This window comes from Colletotrichum godetiae (assembly GCF_030913485.1).
Source record: "Colletotrichum godetiae strain CBS 193.32 chromosome Unknown BDP55scaffold_8, whole genome shotgun sequence".
NCBI lineage: Eukaryota > Fungi > Ascomycota > Sordariomycetes > Glomerellales > Glomerellaceae > Colletotrichum > Colletotrichum godetiae.
Window position 1 is genome coordinate 325,820 of NW_026851256.1, and position 18,451 is coordinate 344,270.

Here is an 18,451-nt window from a genome sequence, read left to right on the forward strand (position 1 = left end):
CTCAAATATTGTAATCTATCTAAACTTTGAATCAGTGGTCCTGCTGTCGGCCTGTTCGGATGGATATACTACCTCTCTATAGCCTAGTTAAAGGCACCTACATCATGTATAAGACCTCGCGAAGCATCTTCGGCAGATCTGTACAAAATAGCTACTGATGAATTCCTGATTACTTGATACTCGCCCATTCGTCTGTGCATCATGCACTGCATTCGACATCTCGGACTCATTTTTGCCGGTTTTGCTGCAGCCCTCGTCCCCTCACCCACAGGTGGAAAACTTCGTAATGGCTTTGTTATTCAATACGACATTACGGCACAGAGCGTGAGACATTCTGCCTGAAGGAGATACCATGACTGAAGATGCTGACATATGAGAACAGTCTGAAGGTGTGCGATTAGCCATCGAGAATGGGCTTCAAGAACATGGCTTCCACTGCTCCGTCAGTAGTTTCCGCGAGTATAAGTCAGACATTCTTCACGGAGCGTCTTTCTCACTGAAATGCGGTGAAGGAGTGGCTCAACTCCAACCATCGCTGGATACCATCGCTCTCGTCACTAATGCCCAGAATGCATGGCGTCTTCCCTTGGAAGGGGTTCTGCATGAGAATCAAAGAACTTTGAATCGCCAACAACTTCCGCCTGGGCAGCGATAGTACTCAGAAACGAAGGACATTGGCCATAGAAGCACCGTGCAAGTCAACATCGACAGCACCAGCACCGCGTCGAAGGCCGCGCTGCTCCGGGCTTCGCATGAAGACGCTGGCGTGTTACGCTTACACGAGGAGAATGTCACTGGCAGGAACGTCCGCGTTGCCATCATGGATGCCGCGATTGATGTGACTGCACCCGGCCTGAGCGAAACGAACATCGCATACACCACCAACTTGCGGACCGGCGCCAATAACTCAGCTGGGAGCTGTCATCCACACGGCACCGGGAATCTTGGTATTGCCGGTGGAAAGGGTGATCCGATATGGGGCTATACCGGTGTGGCGCCGGATGCCATCTTTGAAGCGATCGCTATCACTGACTGCGTCAACCCCGTCAACGCAGACGATCAGGTGAATGACTTTCTTCAGATGTACAAACGGCATTTGGACATTATTTCCATTCCTTATAGTTACGAGTTGGAATATCCTGAAGGTTAGTGATGCTTGTTCTGTACAGTTGAGCAACTGTTGGATATTGTTGGATACCCATCCGCCTACTAATTCCCCTGTGTTGACGCGTTGACTTGCTGACTATGAGACTAGCCCCTTGGCCCGCTTTGATAGAGCGTATGTTCAACAACGGTACTCTTGTAACTACTTGTGCCGGCAACACTGGCCCTGGGCTGTACTCGATTAGGGCCCCGACGGTTAGTCGCGGTGGCATGGCTATTGGTACCTACGATACTTCCCTCGTTCCGATTTACACATGGCAAGGGAACTGGACAGCAGGCGGTGAGACTGGTCCCGTGTACTACCACCCGAGCGATCCCACCGATGTCCAAACCTTTGACATGCCTGCCCATGTCAATTTGACACTGTGGTGGCCTGGCGCACTCGACTCTGCGGCTCTGGAGGGTCCGCAGGATGTTGTGTCCCCTTGCCGGCCTCTTCCTCCCGACGCGAAACCCCCCTCAGATCCGGCAACCACGATCCTTCTCCAGTCTAGATACGAATGCTGGAGCGACCTCAACGATTCGTCATTGGATATCACCACCAAATACGGAATACCATATGTTATGGGGTATGCTCCAACTACGCCGTTCACGCATTCAGCATCCCCCGCATGGGTAGCACCAACCTCAGCCCTTCTGTACGTGCGGCAGTCAATATCGGTTTCGATGAAGCGGCAAGGCTTGTCTCGCTGCTCGCAAAACACGGCCGCGTTGATCTATCCCTGCCCGGCGATCCATCTTCAGCCAACATGAACCTCAGCTTCATCCCCAACAACCAGACGGGTCTCACGCCGTCATCTTGGACAACCTGGGGTCCGGCTCTGGATACCCACATGGGTGTGGCCGTCCTTGGGCCATCGCAGTACGTCGCCATGCCGTTCCCTGCACGCCTCGGCGGCCTCGGCGTATGGGCCGGCACCAGCTTCTCAACACCGTACCTGGGCCGCCCTCGTTAAGTCTGCACACCCTGGATGGTCGCCGCGCCATATTCGCAATACTATTGTGGCCACAGCACGTCCTGTCCGTTACAACGACGGCATTCCGGACTTTAATGTTCGTGATGTCAAGGCCCCGGTCCAGCAGCAAGGAGGTGGGGGGGGGGGGGGGGGTCGACGCCTGGTCTGCTGTGCGGAACGCCACTATTGTTAACGCGACGGATCTTGCATTCAACGACACCGATAACAGACCACCGTTCCTAAGTTTCACCCTCGAAAACACTGGTATCGAGGAGCTCTCATATCAACTGGATCATGTACCAGCGGGGTCAGGTTACGTGATCGATCCTGCAGCCCCCTATACCTTCTCATTGCCAAACATTAGCGACGCCTACGCCAACATATTGATTTCTCCCACAACCCTGACTTTGAAGGGCGGCGAATCTGCGTCCGTGGTAGTATCGATCCGCTCCGAGCCCGACTTGGCCAATGCAGCAAGTCGGCTATCATTCTTTGGCGGTTATATCGAAGTCCGCTCATCAGCTTCTGAGGCAAATACTCTGACCGTGCCGTACACCGGCTATGAAGGACCGCTGCTGATCTTACCCATCATTGATCGTACGCAAACCAGCTTGATCGGGGTCAGGCTGCCGAACTTCGCACTCATCGATATCGAACCCGGCAGGGTATTCAATGCCACCTACAACGCCAGCGTCGGCATTGACGAGAACCCTATCACCTATCCCGATGGCATACATCCCGCATTTGCCTTCCAGCAAGTTGTGAGGAGTAGACTGGTGACTTATTCAATGGTGAACACGAAGACTGGCGAAGCACCGTTCCATAACGACACTGTCAGTACAGACGCGGAGCCAATGAGTGCAGCTTGGTTTTGGGGTGGCTCGGAGGACAACGGAAGATTTGTGCCTGCTGGAACCTACGTCTGGGAGATACTTGCGCTACGGATGAACGGTAACCGTGAAAACCCAACTCATTTCGAATTCTGGAGGTCAGATAAATGGACCCTAGTTTACAGTCTGAATAGTACTGGCTTGCCAACAGTATCCCGTTGACTACTGGCGTCACTACATCCGTCTCCGGTCTTCCTCTAATTTTGCTCTATTTCGAGATTCTTTTGAAGCGGATATAAGGGAAATAGAATCGGATTGTTAGATTATTTATAACCCCACTATTGAAGTGCGTATATATGTACCGACGCCACCTAGCTATTGATGGGTTAATGCCTCTGTCGAGCAACACTTAGACAAGCAGGGTTCATTTTGTGTATATCGGACAGTATTTTAATTACATCTTAGGAAAATGGTTTCTGTTTCAACTAGCCATCAGTTGTATGACATGAAGACTAAAGTTGATTTCTGTTTGGCTGAAGTCGACGTAAAGCTAGTAGCTGCGAGGTCTTGGCATCTATAAGAAGTTAAAGATGACGGAGGCCGCTTTGCTATGAATGACAGACACCATAGTCTTCATCAAGATGAAAAGCCCTAACAAACCTGACCTCTGGCATACCCAGAAGCGCCTCCTTCGTAAACTCATCTTCAGCATCCAAAGTCACCGCTCTCGCCACGCGCATTCTCGCCTCTGAGCTCCCTCCATCGCCCTCTCGACCGCCTTCCGCCTCTACCTCGCCATCGCCCATCACCATCATAGATATCGCAGCAGCCCGAGCCATAACCCACCCCCTCGCAACCTCGCTCATCCAAGTCCCATTCAACCTCCTCATCCACTTCTCATCCCTCACAGCCCTACCCATCCTGTCCGTTCCACTCCTCGCCCAAAGCTCGAGATCAAACTCCAAAAACACCGGATTCCGCCACCCAGAGCCCAGCACGCTCTTCACCCTCGCAATCTCATCTGCATCTTCCAGATCCGTGACAACGATCGTACGCTCAGCTTCGCCATCACCACCGCCGCCAAACATACGTCTCACTGCGTCCCGACCATGCGTGCTACACCGCACACCCACAAAATCAAACTTCAAACTCACACGCTTCACCAGCGTCGCTTGTTCGAAAAGACGGGCATACCACTCCGCCTCAGCGCGACCCACGAGAACATGCCGCGCCCTCTGTACCAGATCCCTGATGCCCCGCGGCGAGTCACCTTCGACGTCAATCCAGCCGTCTATCTCCAATACATCGCGGGACCCATCAAACCAATAACACCGCGTCCTGGCCCCCTCGCCCTTTGTGTTCCCCTCGTAGGTAAGCCTCGCTAGCGCACCGTACTTCGTCGCCACGGCCCGCGACTCACGACATGCTCCGGCGGTGGTGGGTGGGAGTAATGGCGGTGGTGACGATGGTGACTTGCTCGTCTTCGTCTTCTTCCTGTTTCGTGCGTCTAGACGGAGGACACGTGAAGGGATGGCGACGAGGGACCAGACTCGGTGTCGTAGTTCGGGAGGCAGCTGGCGGAATTGCGGAAAGGCTGGGTGTTGGGGTTGCGTATGCGTGTCGCGGTGGGTGAGTATCGTCTCCATTGCGGCGAGGCGCGCTTCCAAGGCCGTTTGAGACTGTGCGATTCTCTCGAGGAGGTGAAGAGTTTGCTCTTGGAAAGTGTCTGATTCCATGATGTTTTTAAATCGAATCAAGATGTGCTTCTGGCGGGCGAGTCAAGTCGATCTATCTTCTCGTTTGCTTCGCAGTTGGCCCATGAGAGAGGCGTGTCACAGCTCTTTAGACTCCCACCGGCCGACGATGTCTGTGATAAGGAACATTACAAGTTCCAATCTCCAAACTCACCGCCATGAACCGGGAACCGCGGGAAGACAAGCCTTTTTCATCACCTAGCCTCCTCACCTTACCATCTGAGCACAAAAGGACCGTATTCGCTTCATCCCCGCCTCAAATGTCTTGGCTCTGAGCGCCGACTACTTCGTCTGGTGTTTACTGTTCGGTTTGTCAGTCTGCAAAAGCATGCAAGTCTCGTAGGTAAGCATCTTGGTAAGCGTTGTAAGCAAGTCCGGACCCAGACTGTGCATGCAGCCAGTGCGGGACTTGATCATTGGCGACAGGGGTAATATTGGCTCTGATTGGGTAGTCCGTTTTCGGACCACACGGACGGGAATGAAGGCACTCTGCATTGTCTGCACAGTAATACATGACATCCCATCCTTGGCTCCATAGGATTTCATATGATCATCATGACCTTCTCTTTATTTTTTGATTTATAGCTTGAAGTCGGCGTTGTTCTTTTCCCAGCCCTTTGGAGTCTCCTCCAAATCGGCCACCTTATCAACCAGCCTCACCTTGAGGTTCCGATTCCGCTCCGTGCATAGCTCGTAGGTTGTGCTGAGGTTGAAGAGGAGGGTGTGCGATGAGTACCCGGATCCGACCATGTCCTCAAAAATGGCTCGTGCCTGATGTGCCTAAGTGTCAGCGTCTTTGTCATGCTTGAGTTGTCATGGAGGTACCCATGGGACCACAAGTAACAACACGAGAACGAGGGAACTCGAGAAAATACTCACCTCTGTCAACTTGCCAGTGTAAAGAAGACACACCGCCATGTTGACGCCGACCATCTCGTCCGCGACTTCCTCCCTCAGCCCTCTCCATGATGCAAGTGCCGCCTCGTACTCCCCATCAGCCATCTGACAAAGCGCGCCCACAACCTCCTCAGCATGCTTCCCATCCTCCCCAGCATTCTCGCCTCGCACGACGCAGCGCCGCGCCGCGTCCGCATCCCCCAAGTGAAGCCACATCAGAGCCCTCGAAAGCGCCATCTTACCGTCCCCGCGGTCCTTGAGCGTAGCCAAGTGATGCGCCGCGCCAGCAGGGTCATCCATCTCGATCAGCGCACCCGCGACAGCAACACCCAGATCCTGCAGCCGCGCCTTCCAGAGCTCCCTTGCCGAGTTGTCGTGCCGCGCCGTCGCCTTGCTAATCTGCTCGCGCGCCTCCCTTGCCAGGTCGTGGTAACTCATGACGGATCTGCGTGGGTCGCTGAACCCGAGGGCCTGTAGCCGCACGTTGAGCACGCGCAGCTCCCAAGGGACGAGGTGCTCGCCCGTAGTCTCGTCAATGTAGACGCCCGCATTCAAATCTTCTAGCGCTCTTACCTCCTGTGCCGCCACCGCCGTCGCGTCGATGAGCGTGAGACACGCCAGCCTCGTGTACAGCAAGCTGAAGATCCTCTGGTGATCCGACGGTTCGACCCTAGGCCGGGCAGGGCCGCCTGTGGCCGTCAGCTCCTGAACCGCGGCGATGGCGGCGGTGCGGAAATGGCCCTTTGCCAGCAGGTCTTCGAGCGGAGCATCGGCGGCCGGCTGCTTAGATGAGTTCCTAAACGCGACCGGGACGTTGACCGGTTGGACGGTGTGGTAGATCTCGGGCCGGAGGAGAAAGCCAAAGTCCTTGGTGACGGTCGTCTTCACGGGCGGTGCTGCGGGGGAGTGAGGCAGCGCTGGCGAGCGTTGTCCTGATATCGGGCGTTGCTGCGGCTTGCCCTCTGTGGCGGCGGCTTTTGGCGACAACGGGTCATTCAGAGGCGTGCTTGGGAGTCTGTTAGAGAAGACCGATGTGTCAAGATATGAAGTGAAACTTACTCGTCCAGGTCGAGCGGACCCTTAGTCGAGGACCGTGGACGAACCGCTGTACGAGAAAGGTCAGTAAAGATTTGGTGACGTTTCTCTCATCTTCATCTTCAGTCTCGTGAGCTTCGGGCCATAGCTTCTGGGAGGACCTAGGCTTTGAGATGACACTCAGAGGGGAAAAGGGCTCTGGGAGAGCAGCAGTCCTAACACAGCAAAAGCGTAATGAGGAGGACTTACGTCTCGTCACTGATATGTTTCGTCCATGTCCGCGATTTATTGGAGGTTGGCTCATCGTATTGAAGCTTGAGGGGATCTCAAAGGTGTTGTTTAAATGAACAAACAGGACGCTGGACCTGGATGAAGCCCAGCAGGTATCGAAGCTAGTTGGTCTGTGCTGCGATCGCTGAGAAGCTGGGCCGGGGAACCCCCCACTTATGCGATTAAGAGGCACAGGCACCCAAAAGACAAGCACCTCTAGCTTTCAACATGTCAATCATATGCATGGAATTTCTGTTCACGCAAAGCGTTAAACGGTGAGATCTCACACATTTCGTAGCGTAGCAGTTATGGTGGCAAAGGACTTCTATTAGCCGGCAGTGATATCTAAACCGAAGAAGGCAGAGCTTTTGACCATTCCCAATATCTCAAGTTTCCATCAGATATTCGTTCTCTAACTCTTGGCAGCACCAGCCTTGATGAGCAAGATGTCTCCATCTTCCACAACGTAGTCCTTGCCCTTGGTCATAACCTTGCCCTTGGCCTTGACCTCGGCTTCAGTGCCGAGTTCCTTAAGCGTGGTGAAGTTGTAGACGAGGACTTGAATGAAGGTCTTTTCAAAGTCAGTGTGAATGACACCGGCAGCCTGGGGCGCCTTGGTGCCGTTGCGAAGAGTCCACTGGCGGACTTCGTCCGTGCCGGTGGTGAAGAAGCTGCCAAGGTTGAGGACCTTGCGCATCTGAAGAACGATCTTGGGCAGAGAGGACTCGGCACCAACGTTCTTCTGCTCCTCCTTGGACTCGGCCTCAGTCTCGTAGCGGGTCAAGCGCTCCTCGAAAGAGACGGAGATGGGGATGATGGGGTCGCCTTGGGCGTTCTCCTTGACCCACTCGGCAACCTTGGGAAGGTACTTGTTCTTCTTGCGAATGAAGTCCTTCTCCGAGAGATTGACCAAGTACACGACGGGCTTGGCGGTAAGGAGGAACAAGGGGTTGATGACCTCAATCTGTTGTTTTTGTCAGAAACGGTTCTCTCTCATAGTTTTGCGATAAAGTGTATGAGGGAATTGTGTCAAATCAGAATGGGTTTTTTGTCTCAGTATGCCGTAGCATTCGAAGAGCTGGGTTTATGGTTCGGATCTTAGATCCTTTGTCATCATATGACGAGGGGTGTGTGAAGAGAAAAGAAATGCGGTTGCCGTTCTTACCTCCTTGGGGCCCCAGGTACCCTTGCGGACTTCCTTGCCATCCTTCAAGTGCTGAAGAATCTTCTCAATGGTGGCCTGCTCCTCCATGGCCTTCTTGTGCTCGAGGCCCTTGCCACCAGAACGAGTCTTCTTCTTCTGGTTCTCGAGGGCCTTCTCGGTGAACTCGATATCCTTCAACCGCAGCTCGTCGCTGATGATGTCGAGATCACGGGTCGGGTTGACGTCACCCTCGACGTGGATAATCTCGGCATCGTCGAAGCAACGGACAACCTGGAAGATGGCATCGACGGCGCGGATGTGCGACAAGAAGGCGTTACCGAGACCGGCACCAGTGGAGGCACCTCTCGTCAGACCAGCGATATCGTAGACCGTAAGGTTGGCAGGCACGCGCGACTTGGGGTTGTACTTTTCGCAAAGCCAATCATAGCGCTCATCGGGGACGATGACACGTGCCTCCTCGGGGTCGATAGTGGCGTAGGGGAAGTTGGCGGGGTTTCCCAGGTTGCACTTGGTAATGGCCTGGAAGAGGGTGGACTTTCCAACGTTTGCAAGGCCAACCTGAAGAGAAGAGAGGGGGGTCAGCCTGATCCCGCACAGGTTCTAAGGCCAAGGCGAAGGCGAAGGCTTAAGGCGCAGCACCCACAATTCCACTCTTCAGGTTGTTACCGGGCCTGCCCAGGAGGATCTTCTCCTCGACGACTTGCTTCTTGGGAGGCATTGTGCGTCTTGATTTTGCGTAGTGACGTGTGGTGGTGTAGAGTAAAGTGCAGTGAAGCACTTGAGCTTGGCGAAAGGCAGAGCTAGCTGCGCGGGGTAGCAAAGAGGGAGATTGAGAAGTGAAGGAAGAAGGGAGGAGGATGAAGGACGTCGTTTTGGCGACTCTTGGCTGTGTGACCAGCCCTCAATCACGCGGATTTGCCCGACGACTCAGAGAGCAGAGCGGTAGAGAGAGAAGAGAGTAGAAAGAGGAAGAGAAGCCTCGAAGATTGTTTGATCGAGAAGAAAAAGCTTTCGCGACATAGGTGTTGTGGCCGGCCTGGTTAGATGAATTTTAATGTGCCCCACCAAAAACGGGGCCCGGGTACCTGAAGGGGGTGGTGCGGCGCGACGGCGTTTCTGTTCTGCCGGGAGGGAAGGTCGAATCTGGAAGGCGCTGACAGCACCACGTAACAGTGAAGCAGGGCAGGAACGATCCAAGCTGGGAAGCTCGAAGGAAGGTGCCCAGGAAGCTCGAGGAAAGCGCGGGGCTGGGAGCCACCTCTGACCCCATTCCTTGCACCTCATTGGGTCGCAATTGGCGCAACCCGCTTGCAGTGAAGAGTACTTGTGAATTCCGCAGAACACCACCCGATTTCTATGGCTCAAGTCTGAAGGAACATGTACCTTGAAGCTCACCTCAAACAGCAACCTCCAAGTTCCTTGAGGTCGTTTAATGCAGCCTACTGGACCTGGGCACCCAAGCACCCAAGCACCAAGGCACCTGGGCACCACATCGGCATCCTCTTTGCCTTTCTGCTGACGCCCGCTTTCTCTCTGCGCCGAGCACCGCCCGAGCCAAGCCCAAGGAAGCTACGAGACCTGCCTTGAGGTTCTTTGCCGGGTGCATTTGCATTTGTTCCCGTCTCCTTCTCGTCGCGAGTGACGAGTCCCATCAAACGTTTTTGTCTTTCTGCAGCCAGCTTAATTCATTGCCTTTACGCCCTTCATTCACTGAAACATCCTCCATATCTTTTGGTCCTAGGGATCCTGATATTTCCTAAAGCGCATTCCATTTATTCCCCAGACTGGCCCTCTCTCCGTTTCGTGCCTCGTCTCATCTTCTCCAACAACTACCGCCCCTCCCAGTCCCACCGACTCGCGGCTGCTTTCACGACGTACCTAACCTGGAATACGCCAAATAGAAGGCAGCAGCACCGCAGCCTACCCAAACACCTCACCCGACAAATTGGAAGAAAATGCCTCCACGATCGAGCAATCCCAGGCAGTCAACAGCATCGCATAGGTCGACATTGTCATTATCCAAAACCGAAGTCACAATCCATGTCTATGATCTGCTTCCTGTAAGTTGCTTGGACCCACCGAACCGAGAGCTTGGTTCCGTCACCGCCAGCCCAGCTCAGCCCAGCTAACAGAGTGACTTGCAGCCAGGTCGCCTATCCTCTGTTCTTTGGACATTTGGCGCTTCACTACTGCACTCGGGTGTCGTGATCAATGGCAGAGAGTATGCCTATGGCGGACACGAGCGACGAGGTGTGACGGGAGTCTACTGGACAAAGCCAAAGACAGAGCCCCCCGGCGGCACTTTCAAGTCCGAGATCCTTCACGGCTTCACCTTTGCGACCCAGGCCGAAATCGACACGATTTTGGAAGAGGCCTCGAAAGACTTCCTCGGCACATCCTACAACCTCTTGACCAAGAATTGCAACCACTTCACTTCCTATCTTTGCAGAAAGCTTACCGGCCGTCCCGGGCCCGGCTGGCTGAACCGTGCGGCAAGCATCGGCGTCGCCTTACCCTGCGTTGTCCCTAGGGACTGGATCGACCCACCCGAGTACGATACCGCCGACGGCGCACTACTGGAAGATGAGGAGGAGGACGATCGTGCTCACGAAGGCTCTAGGATGCTGAAGCAATCGCCACCGAGATTCCTCACCGAGAATTCAAAGGGTCAAGCCGAGGACACCGACTGGGATAGCGAGGAGGAGCGACGCCGCGGCGGCAATGGCAAGGGCAAGAAGGCCGTAAGGGATACGGCAGGGCGCGATCTACCTGCCGCCGAGAGGGCTCCGGATCGAAAGTAGAAAGCGCCGTTGAGGCAGCCCTCTCCAACTTTGCGGCATGTTTGGCGTTACAAGGTCTGGCTGGCGTTTGGGTTTAGTGGGCGTTTAGCACTTGATACCAGCGGGGTTGGACATCTGCATTTCGATCTGAACCATCAGAATGCAAGGAACTTTTGCTCTTGTGATATGATACAGTTGTACAGGTAGTGTACAGGCATTGTGTGTTGCTCTTCCCCCCACGAACCCCAGACGCCGTACCTCCTCTCTAAACACGTCTCGGGTTCTTGCTCCTCGTTCCACCAAACTTCAATCTCGTCGAATCCGCCACCCGAATGACCTTGCTTCTCCAGAGCTTACCCTCGGGAGCCATGAGAACCTTGACTGCCGCGTCACGTCCGACACCGAATCCTCTGAGCACGATCTCGAGCTTGTTGATCTTCTTGTGCCATCCAGCGTAGTTTAATCTCTCGAGAACGTATGCCGTCAATTGGTAAGCGGCATCATATCCTTTCCTCTTGGACTTCTTGAAGCCGATGTTGCCGGTCGACAGGGAGATGATGGCGCCGCGGTCAGGCTTTGTGACCGTCACGTGCGTGTTGTGCTTATGGGAGTAGATGTGCATGTGGTATGGCTCCAAGAGGTCCTCCTGTTCGGGGACGAGGTCGTCGAGACCTGAGCCGCTTGAGGCGAGACCGTCTTCTGGCGACTTCTTGCCGGCAGCCTTGTTCAAGGATTGGAGAAGCATTGTCTGGTTGTGGCTGGGCGAGCCGGTTGCCGGCGTCGTCGAGGCGGGTGTTGAGGTTGTGGAGCGGGAGCCGTACATGGCAGCGAGGAGCTCCTGGCCTCCTTTCTTCGCATCGTCGGCGCGCTGAGTCGGGGTCTGGGAGAAGGGTCGGAGGAATGCAGGGGAGCATCGTGTTATCGGGGATGGGCGGGCGACATTCTGGAAGAGAGATCTCGCCAAGAGACGAGTCGTCGGTGCGGAGCTCATCGCGAGAGTTGTGTCAGGCTTCTTCCTATCGCAATGAAGAGAGAAGGTGGCCTGTCGTGACGATGATGGCCAGCCGTAGTGAAGATTTCAGAAATTTGGCAAAGCTCCCGTTCAACGTTTGGAGACATTGCCGCTGTCTGATTGGTTCCTAGATGCAGCACGGCGCCGGGTTGTCTTCGGTTGAACAGGGGCCCAGAGTTTTTTCCGCGCTCCGCTGTCAACCGAGATCGCTCGCCCAGCAGAGCCAGAGCTTCTGGAAACCCCCGTCGGAACCTGTCGCGAGCCAAAATTTCTTTGCAACTTTACTCGCCCCCAATCGTCATCCGCCATCCCCTTTCCGCCCCTCTCCTCCCTCTTTCCCCTTATACCCTCTTTTGCGTTATCGTCGAGAGGCGGTTGGCTTGGATTACACATACAGACATACACAGTATGAACTCTCTCGTGCAATCGGCGAGGAGAAATCCTCAGCATGCGCTCCTGAGAGCTTCCGCGCGGGCGACGGTCCAAAACCACAGCAGGACACCCGCCTTCAATCGGTTACTTTCCACAGACATCAGTGGCAACGCTGCGCTGCTGGCCTCATCACGACACACCTTTGCACGACCCGCTTCTTTGCGATCACAGTTCCTCCCTGAAGATGTCCGCAGCATCTCGAGCTCGATGCAATCGCGCTCTTTCCACCTGACGGCCAGACAGCTCCAGCAGCAGCAGACTGAGAAGCCCAAGGCACCCGAGGATGGTTCAAAGCCCGCCGAGGATACCGCGAAGCCCACCGAGGAAACCAAGACCAAGGACGCCGAGTCTGAGGCCAAGGAGGAGTCATCCGAGAAGAAGGAGGGCGAGAAGGCCGAGGGAGAGGAGGGCAAGGAGGGCGAGGAGAAGCAAAAGGAGAAGAAGGAGGACCTGCCGCCTCCTCCGCCCCACGGTGACAAGACGCCATGGGAGGTCTTCAGAGAGACGCTCACGACCGAGTTTGGCAAGTCCAAGGAGTGGAACGAGTCGACAAAGGCACTCTCTGGTGAGATCCAAGACTTTACCGAAAGTGAACGAGTCCGCAAGGCCCGCGAGGCCTACGAGAAGTCCTCTGGCGCCATTTCTTCTGCTGCGACGTCCGCCGTCAAGACTACCGCTGGAGCCATTGGAAAGGGCGCCGCCTGGACCTGGGATACCACCGCCATGAAGGGAGTCCGCAAGGTCGCCAACGTGACGGGAGACGCACTCGACAAGGCGACCAAGCCCATCCGCGAAACTGAAGCGTACAAGAACGTCAAGGATGTCATCGATGACGGCAGCAGCTCGCGCTACGGAGGCTGGGTTGAGAAGGAGGAACGTAGGAAGAAGCGCGAGGCCGAGGCTGCCAAGAATGGTACGCCGGAGATAATGGAGGAAGACCCCAAGTAAGTTTTGGAGGAAGCGTATCGCCTGCAGGGTTTGCGACTCTTTGGCTGACTGTGATGAAAGCGCCGGCACCAACGTCACGCTCCACAAGGACGCCGCCTGGAAGGAGGCGTGGAACGAGTTCAAGGACTCGAACAAGTTCGCCCAGGGCTTCTTCAGCGCCGGCAAGGTCTACCGCGAATCCGAAAACCCCCTCATCGAGACTGCGCGACTCGTTACAGACAAGATTGGAGGCTGGTTCGCCGAGAACGAGACGGCCCAGGTCATCAAGAAATTCCGCTCAATGGACCCCAGCTTCCGCACCGAGCCCTTCTTGAAGGAGCTCCGCGAATATATCCTGCCCGAGGTCCTCGACGCCTACGTCAAGGGCGACATTGAGACGCTCAAGCTCTGGCTCTCCGAGGCGCAGTACTCCGTGTACGAGGCCCTGACGAAGCAGTACCTCACCGCCGGCCTCAAGTCGGACGGCAAGATCCTCGATATCCGCCACGTCGACATTGTCCGCGCACGTATGCTGGACCCTGGTGAAATCCCCGTCTTCGTCATCACCTGCAGGACACAGGAGGTGCACGTCTACCGCAACGCAAAGTCTGGCGAGCTCGCGGCCGGCATGGAGGATAAGGTGCAGCTGGTGACATACGCCATTGGTATTACCCGTGTACCAGAGGACGTCAGCAACCCGGAGACGAGAGGATGGCGTCTCATTGAGATGCAGAAGAGCGGAAAGGACTACTACTAAACCACCACCGCCACCACCAACACGAGCAATACTATTATAAACCCCACTTCCTACTTTCAAGGGGAGTATACTTCTCAGAGCGACGAAGATGTTTGGATGATGAACAACAACCTACAAAAAAGCAACCTTCTTCTCGCAAACAAAAATCTTCAGCCGACAAAAAAGTGTTTTACTACTTGTACAAAATAGAAACCGGGGGTGGCATATGGGACTGGCGATCAATCTTGCCACAATGGGATGTGTGGCCGAGGGGGAGGAAAAACAAAACCAACACCGCTCTTGAAGGCTGTATGTGTACGTGTAGAAGAAAAAATGTCTTTCATGTAGACGAGGCGATTACCCATACTTCGCGATGTAATACCAACGAGAACTGAACATGTCCTCACCCCATCATTGTTTCCTTTAAGTCATCTCTTTCGCCGTGTCATTCGCCATCTTCTCCTACCTCTTCCTCGCCCCGTCTCGACTTCTTCACAGTCCCTTCGTCTACGACTTCACTCTCCTCCAGACTCCTCCTCCTTTTCGCTTTGCCCTCAGCAACCTCCCTCTTCCTCACCCTCTTCTCCCCTTCCACCTCTTCTTCATCCCTCAACACCCCCCTAACCTCCATCAAAATCTTACCCAAAAGATTCAACCCCCACCTGTCCCGATGCACATCCGCCGCCTTCTCCGGCGCAAACCCAATCCCCCAAATCCGATCCCTTGGACTCGCCTCTACCAGCTCCCTCTCCCCCGTCGCCAGCAACTGTCTCCGTAACCCCGGCGCAGAGCGGAACTTCAGCAGATTCCCCTCGCGCACGATGCGTTCCCTATTCTCGTTCCAGACAGCGTCGTTGAAGTTGTGCACTTTGCGGCCAAGAGCTTTGACTTTGCGCGGGTGGCCTGCTTTGAGGACGGATAGGGCGACGGAGGGGTCGGTGAAGAGGAGGGCTTTGGCGTGCATCATGTAGTGCTCTGCTGTTTTGAATGTTATGGGCGTCGGGGAGGAAGAAGAAGATGAGGATGAGGAGGGGGAGGGGGACTGGGTGAAGGGGTTGGAGGTCCACCATTGGGAGAGGTAGCCTTCTTGCCCTGTTTCTCGCCAAAAGTAGATTGGTGACGTGTCCATGTTTGAATGGATGTGGATTTAAAACGGATTCCTTGAAGTTTGAATGCTCTTCGTAGAGAATGGTAGGGTTGCATGGTTTATATGTGTTGGTTGATGTTGAAGTGAGGCTGTCTTTGAAGGCAGCTGTCTGCCTAGCTGCGTGTTAGTGCCGCCGCCGGATGACTCAACCGAGCGTGAGCGTGAACGCCATGGCACGAAGTGAGTTTAAACAATTGACATCTCAAAAAGCACAACTTATTATTTTTGAGTGCTGCCCGCAATGATGGAGAGTAAATCGTATTCCTCGTGATGCTCAACTCGACGCCTCACTTGGTTCCTTGTTCCTGGACAAGACAGTGAAGCCATGCAGTCATGTACGCCATCTTACTCACCCAGACTTGTAAAGAATCCCATCAACCTGCTCATGCCTCCTCACAGCATCCTCAAAATCAGGCAACCCACCGTCCTCCGCAAAAGCCTCATACACCGCCCCGACACATCTCGCCGGCACAGGCAACTCCGCCTGCCACTCCTCATCCCACGCCCACGGCACACTCTCAACCTCGCCGCTCTCAAAGTCATGAAACTCAATCTTGACCCCGTCAACGTCCGCAAAGGCCTGTAGTGCCACGCTCTTCTGCGACGTCAGCCGGATCTCACCCTTTTCGCCGTTGATAGTCCAAGAGAGCTGCGGCTCGCCGGGGAAGGGCTGGCCACGTCGGAATCGCGCGAGGAGCGTGGCGCCTTGGGCGGAGACGAGGTCTGAGACGGGCAGGGTTGCCGTTGCGACGAGGAGGTCTGGGACGTTGCTTGAGACCGTCTCAATTATCTGCTGGGTTGATGGGTCGCGGATATTGACGTCGGGGCGTTGGATTTGGGTGTGGGAGTGCTGGAATGTTGCTTCGCCGAGGGCGTGCTGGACCTGGTCGAACACTGGCAGCTCATGTTAACAAGGAGTTATTCTCTTTCGGATTCATGCTGATGATACTCACGGTGACCGAAGCCGATGGTAATCACATTCCCCCCAATCTCACGCTGAGTGAAGTATTTCAACCCTGCCGGCAACACATTCCGATCCAACGAACCACCCGCCGCCCTCACCTCACTACTCAACACCTTCCCGATCCTCCCCTCCTCCAGAATCTCCTTGACCTTCAACAGTGACGGGGCAAACCGTCCCTGGACCCCAATCACCGTCCTCGCCCCGCTCCTCTTCGCCGCATCCGCCAGCTCGCCCGCGCGCTTCGCGTCCTGCGCGAGAGGCCACTCGACATAGACGCTCTTTCCCGCCTCGACGCTAGACAGAGCCGTGTCAAAGTGCTGATCCACGTGCGTCGAGACGACGACGAGGTCCACGTCCGGGTCCGCGGCGAGGTCGGCGGGGCTGCCGTATGCCTTTGTGGAGGAGGGGAGGTTATAGGTTTTCACTGCGCGCTGGGCGGCTTCGATACTCGAGTTGCAGAGGGCTGTAACTATGTATTTTGAGCGGCCGCGCGCGGAGAGGAGGTAGGGGAGGTGGGCGTTTGATGCCCATGCCGTTGTTGCGGTTGAGGAGAGGCCGATGATGCCGATTTTGATGGGTGCCATTGTGAAAGCTTGCTTGATGTTGTTAGGTGAGTATGGTTTGAAGGGGAACTATTCGATTGAGCAGTGAGAAGGTTTGGGCTGTGGGTTTAATAGTGAAGCCATGTTATGTATCTTAGTCGAGGTGCGTAAGACTGAAGATGATGTGATGGCCGATTTGTAAGCTGGCGCATTGCAGTGTAAGTCGGTTGGAAGAGGGGTTGCAGCCACCTTGGTAATCAACAACCCCTTCGCTTTGATATCGAATTCTCAATGAAACCGATTGTGATCTACACCAAGCACGCTTTTGTGGTCGCCGTGGAGAGAAACCGCAGTCTATGATTTGTCACAAACTGAGGCAGTCGGGACATGAAATCATGTCAAGGAGGAGGCTTTCTCTGCAACGTTTCTGCATGTCTCGTGCATCAAATGACTCTCGGGTAGATCATGCTAAACGTTTTCTACTCAATCTCTGTACAAAAGTAGACATACAATACGACGTGTGTTAGGGTACGTTGATCAGTCTCTCATAGTTGACACCGGTCACTCAAGCTCATGTATCCCATGAGTTGACTGCGATGAGATCGGCAATACTATAACTGACACCCAACAACACCAGCAGCACTCTTCCCCTTCAACATAACGCCCCGGCTCCCAATACCATGCTGATCAAATCCTGATGAAATATCGCTAACAAGAAACCATATCACAATACACAATCAAGTCAAACCCGCAAACATCGAAGCCACCAAAACAAACATCCCAAGTCCCACCGTCGTCACACCCGGCCTCGCGGCGCCGTTAGCAACATGCAACCCCAGAATATTCGCATCCGTCGAGTAATTCCTCCCATTGGCCGAAAGACACCCCCCAAACATAGCCAGCGCATTCTTCTTCGCGTCGTAGGTCCCCGGAAGCTCGCACCACTCGTAGCAGCCGTCGGCGAGCTGGACGGGGTTCGGCGCGCAGCAGGCCACCATGGGCGCGTCCGAGGCGTTGCGGCCCGGCGTCGCGACGAATGTGATGTTTTGCGGGATTGGGAGGGTGGAGAGCTCTGGAAGGCTGCTGCGGTTGAGGCACGTTGCGTTGGACATTATGGGCAGGTTTGTTTGTTTTAGAGCTTAGGAGGTTGTTGGTGACGATGGCGGGCTGGAGTTGTCTGCTCGATGATTTGCTTGTTTATTTTTATCCCTGCTATTCGTAAGGTTTCGTGGAGAAGGAGAGTCTCGCAGAAATATCGTGGTGTCGCTACTAAATTTAATCTCAACGAGTTGAAGGAAGGGCGCTGTTCATCTAGGAAACGTCGTATTTAAGATAGATGAGATCTCTGGCGTAGACCAATATCAGCCCATCTTTAAACGGCTGCCTGGCATCGACTTGGCACCCCAGTCTCGACAAGCCGTACGGCGCAGCAGGGCTGATTCCTCAAAACAACGGGAATAACGGCCATCGTGACCAGGGGAGCGGCGAAGATCCGGGGTTGGTTCGTTGACGATCTTTGCGATTGACGATTGGTAGCGCTTACGAATGACGTCGAAGGCGACGGATGAGCTGTGATGTTGTCTTAAACCCCCCTTTCGTGCGTGGATGAACTAACTAATTCGCTTCGAATTGCCAAGGTACTTTGTTCGATTTGGACGTTTGTGTCCCTCAAGTTAAGCACCGCCGCTTGGTAGGATGTCGCTACAGCCATCTATCAAGACTTGAAGGGGTTCTTGGCGGCCATGTAAGCTTCGTGATGTCTTCAGTCTGCCTCGACATACAGACGTTTCATGAACGCTTCATACCAATGCCGAGATGTTAAGTCTTCCCGCGGCAATCG

The 18,451-nt window shown here is 54.7% G+C and overlaps 10 protein-coding genes across 10 annotated transcripts; 3 read left to right on the forward strand and 7 right to left on the reverse strand.

The window, feature by feature from the left end:
• Positions 1–201: 201 nt before the first annotated feature.
• Positions 202–3,172, forward strand: BDP55DRAFT_759680 (uncharacterized protein; the record flags this gene model as incomplete). Its single annotated transcript, XM_060580831.1, has 6 exons — positions 202–324; positions 383–595; positions 656–1,145; positions 1,256–1,733; positions 1,766–2,069; positions 2,177–3,172. 6 exons carry the CDS (start codon positions 202–204, stop codon positions 3,170–3,172), a joined length of 2,604 nt encoding a protein of 867 aa, XP_060433086.1.
• Positions 3,173–3,370: 198 nt separating this feature from the next.
• On the reverse strand, positions 3,371–5,143 carry BDP55DRAFT_653078 (uncharacterized protein). The gene has a single exon (XM_060574155.1). The coding sequence runs from the start codon at positions 4,684–4,686 to the stop codon at positions 3,559–3,561; it is 1,128 nt and encodes a 375-aa protein (XP_060433087.1). The 5' UTR covers positions 4,687–5,143; the 3' UTR covers positions 3,371–3,558.
• On the reverse strand, positions 5,121–7,057 carry BDP55DRAFT_653082 (uncharacterized protein). The gene is made up of 4 exons (XM_060574156.1): positions 6,886–7,057; positions 6,661–6,706; positions 5,584–6,607; positions 5,121–5,475 (listed from the first exon to the last, which is right to left on the reverse strand). Exons 1-4 carry the CDS (start codon positions 6,938–6,940, stop codon positions 5,284–5,286), a joined length of 1,317 nt encoding a protein of 438 aa, XP_060433088.1. The 5' UTR covers positions 6,941–7,057; the 3' UTR covers positions 5,121–5,283.
• A 158-nt stretch (positions 7,058–7,215) lies between these two features.
• Positions 7,216–9,113, reverse strand: BDP55DRAFT_653085 (P-loop containing nucleoside triphosphate hydrolase protein). The gene is made up of 3 exons (XM_060574157.1): positions 8,715–9,113; positions 8,072–8,629; positions 7,216–7,870 (listed from the first exon to the last, which is right to left on the reverse strand). Exons 1-3 carry the CDS (start codon positions 8,787–8,789, stop codon positions 7,319–7,321), a joined length of 1,185 nt encoding a protein of 394 aa, XP_060433089.1. The 5' UTR covers positions 8,790–9,113; the 3' UTR covers positions 7,216–7,318.
• A 913-nt stretch (positions 9,114–10,026) lies between these two features.
• Positions 10,027–10,872, forward strand: BDP55DRAFT_628718 (PPPDE putative peptidase domain-containing protein; the record flags this gene model as incomplete). The annotated part of the gene is made up of 2 exons (XM_060571935.1): positions 10,027–10,131; positions 10,216–10,872. The coding sequence occupies 2 exons, from the start codon at positions 10,027–10,029 to the stop codon at positions 10,870–10,872; spliced, it is 762 nt and encodes a 253-aa protein (XP_060433090.1).
• Positions 10,873–11,021: 149 nt separating this feature from the next.
• BDP55DRAFT_653088 (uncharacterized protein) lies at positions 11,022–11,968 on the reverse strand. Its single transcript, XM_060574158.1, has one exon. It carries the CDS (start codon positions 11,840–11,842, stop codon positions 11,117–11,119), a length of 726 nt encoding a protein of 241 aa, XP_060433091.1. The 5' UTR covers positions 11,843–11,968; the 3' UTR covers positions 11,022–11,116.
• A 303-nt stretch (positions 11,969–12,271) lies between these two features.
• BDP55DRAFT_546175 (Tim44-like domain-containing protein) lies at positions 12,272–13,979 on the forward strand (the record flags this gene model as incomplete). Its single annotated transcript, XM_060568632.1, has 2 exons — positions 12,272–13,239; positions 13,304–13,979. The coding sequence occupies 2 exons, from the start codon at positions 12,272–12,274 to the stop codon at positions 13,977–13,979; spliced, it is 1,644 nt and encodes a 547-aa protein (XP_060433092.1).
• A 571-nt stretch (positions 13,980–14,550) lies between these two features.
• BDP55DRAFT_507301 (uncharacterized protein) lies at positions 14,551–15,072 on the reverse strand (the record flags this gene model as incomplete). The annotated part of the gene is made up of 1 exon (XM_060567678.1): positions 14,551–15,072. A coding segment is annotated over one exon (522 nt), but the record flags the coding sequence as incomplete, so codon positions are not given.
• Positions 15,073–15,184: 112 nt separating this feature from the next.
• On the reverse strand, positions 15,185–16,909 carry BDP55DRAFT_653093 (oxidoreductase family protein). Its single transcript, XM_060574159.1, has 2 exons — positions 16,059–16,909; positions 15,185–15,999 (listed from the first exon to the last, which is right to left on the reverse strand). Exons 1-2 carry the CDS (start codon positions 16,651–16,653, stop codon positions 15,455–15,457), a joined length of 1,140 nt encoding a protein of 379 aa, XP_060433094.1. The 5' UTR covers positions 16,654–16,909; the 3' UTR covers positions 15,185–15,454.
• Positions 16,894–18,025, reverse strand: BDP55DRAFT_712528 (uncharacterized protein). The gene has a single exon (XM_060578208.1). The coding sequence runs from the start codon at positions 17,721–17,723 to the stop codon at positions 17,349–17,351; it is 375 nt and encodes a 124-aa protein (XP_060433095.1). The 5' UTR covers positions 17,724–18,025; the 3' UTR covers positions 16,894–17,348.
• Between the last annotated feature and the right edge of the window lie 426 nt (positions 18,026–18,451).

Bases quoted from the DNA above. Each gene is read 5' to 3' on its own strand.
- BDP55DRAFT_653082 (XM_060574156.1), bottom strand. From the start codon at position 6,940: ATGAGCCAACCTCCAATAAATCGCGGACATGGACGAAACATATCAGTG. The intron at 6,707-6,885 runs GTAAGTCCTCCT...TTTCTCGTACAG, and splicing joins AAACATATCAGTGACGAGAC to CGGTTCGTCCACGGTCCTCG. The intron at 6,608-6,660 runs GTAAGTTTCACT...CAGACTCCCAAG, and splicing joins GGTCCGCTCGACCTGGACGA to CACGCCTCTGAATGACCCGT.
- BDP55DRAFT_653085 (XM_060574157.1), bottom strand. From the start codon at position 8,789: ATGCCTCCCAAGAAGCAAGTCGTCGAGGAGAAGATCCTCCTGGGCAGG. The intron at 8,630-8,714 runs GTGGGTGCTGCG...TCTTCTCTTCAG, and splicing joins ACAACCTGAAGAGTGGAATT to GTTGGCCTTGCAAACGTTGG. The intron at 7,871-8,071 runs GTAAGAACGGCA...CAAAAACAACAG, and splicing joins GTACCTGGGGCCCCAAGGAG to ATTGAGGTCATCAACCCCTT.
- BDP55DRAFT_712528 (XM_060578208.1), bottom strand. From the start codon at position 17,723: ATGTCCAACGCAACGTGCCTCAACCGCAGCAGCCTTCCAGAGCTCTCC.
- BDP55DRAFT_653093 (XM_060574159.1), bottom strand. From the start codon at position 16,653: ATGGCACCCATCAAAATCGGCATCATCGGCCTCTCCTCAACCGCAACA. The intron at 16,000-16,058 runs GTGAGTATCATC...ATGAGCTGCCAG, and splicing joins TACCATCGGCTTCGGTCACC to TGTTCGACCAGGTCCAGCAC.
- BDP55DRAFT_653078 (XM_060574155.1), bottom strand. From the start codon at position 4,686: ATGGAATCAGACACTTTCCAAGAGCAAACTCTTCACCTCCTCGAGAGA.
- BDP55DRAFT_653088 (XM_060574158.1), bottom strand. From the start codon at position 11,842: ATGAGCTCCGCACCGACGACTCGTCTCTTGGCGAGATCTCTCTTCCAG.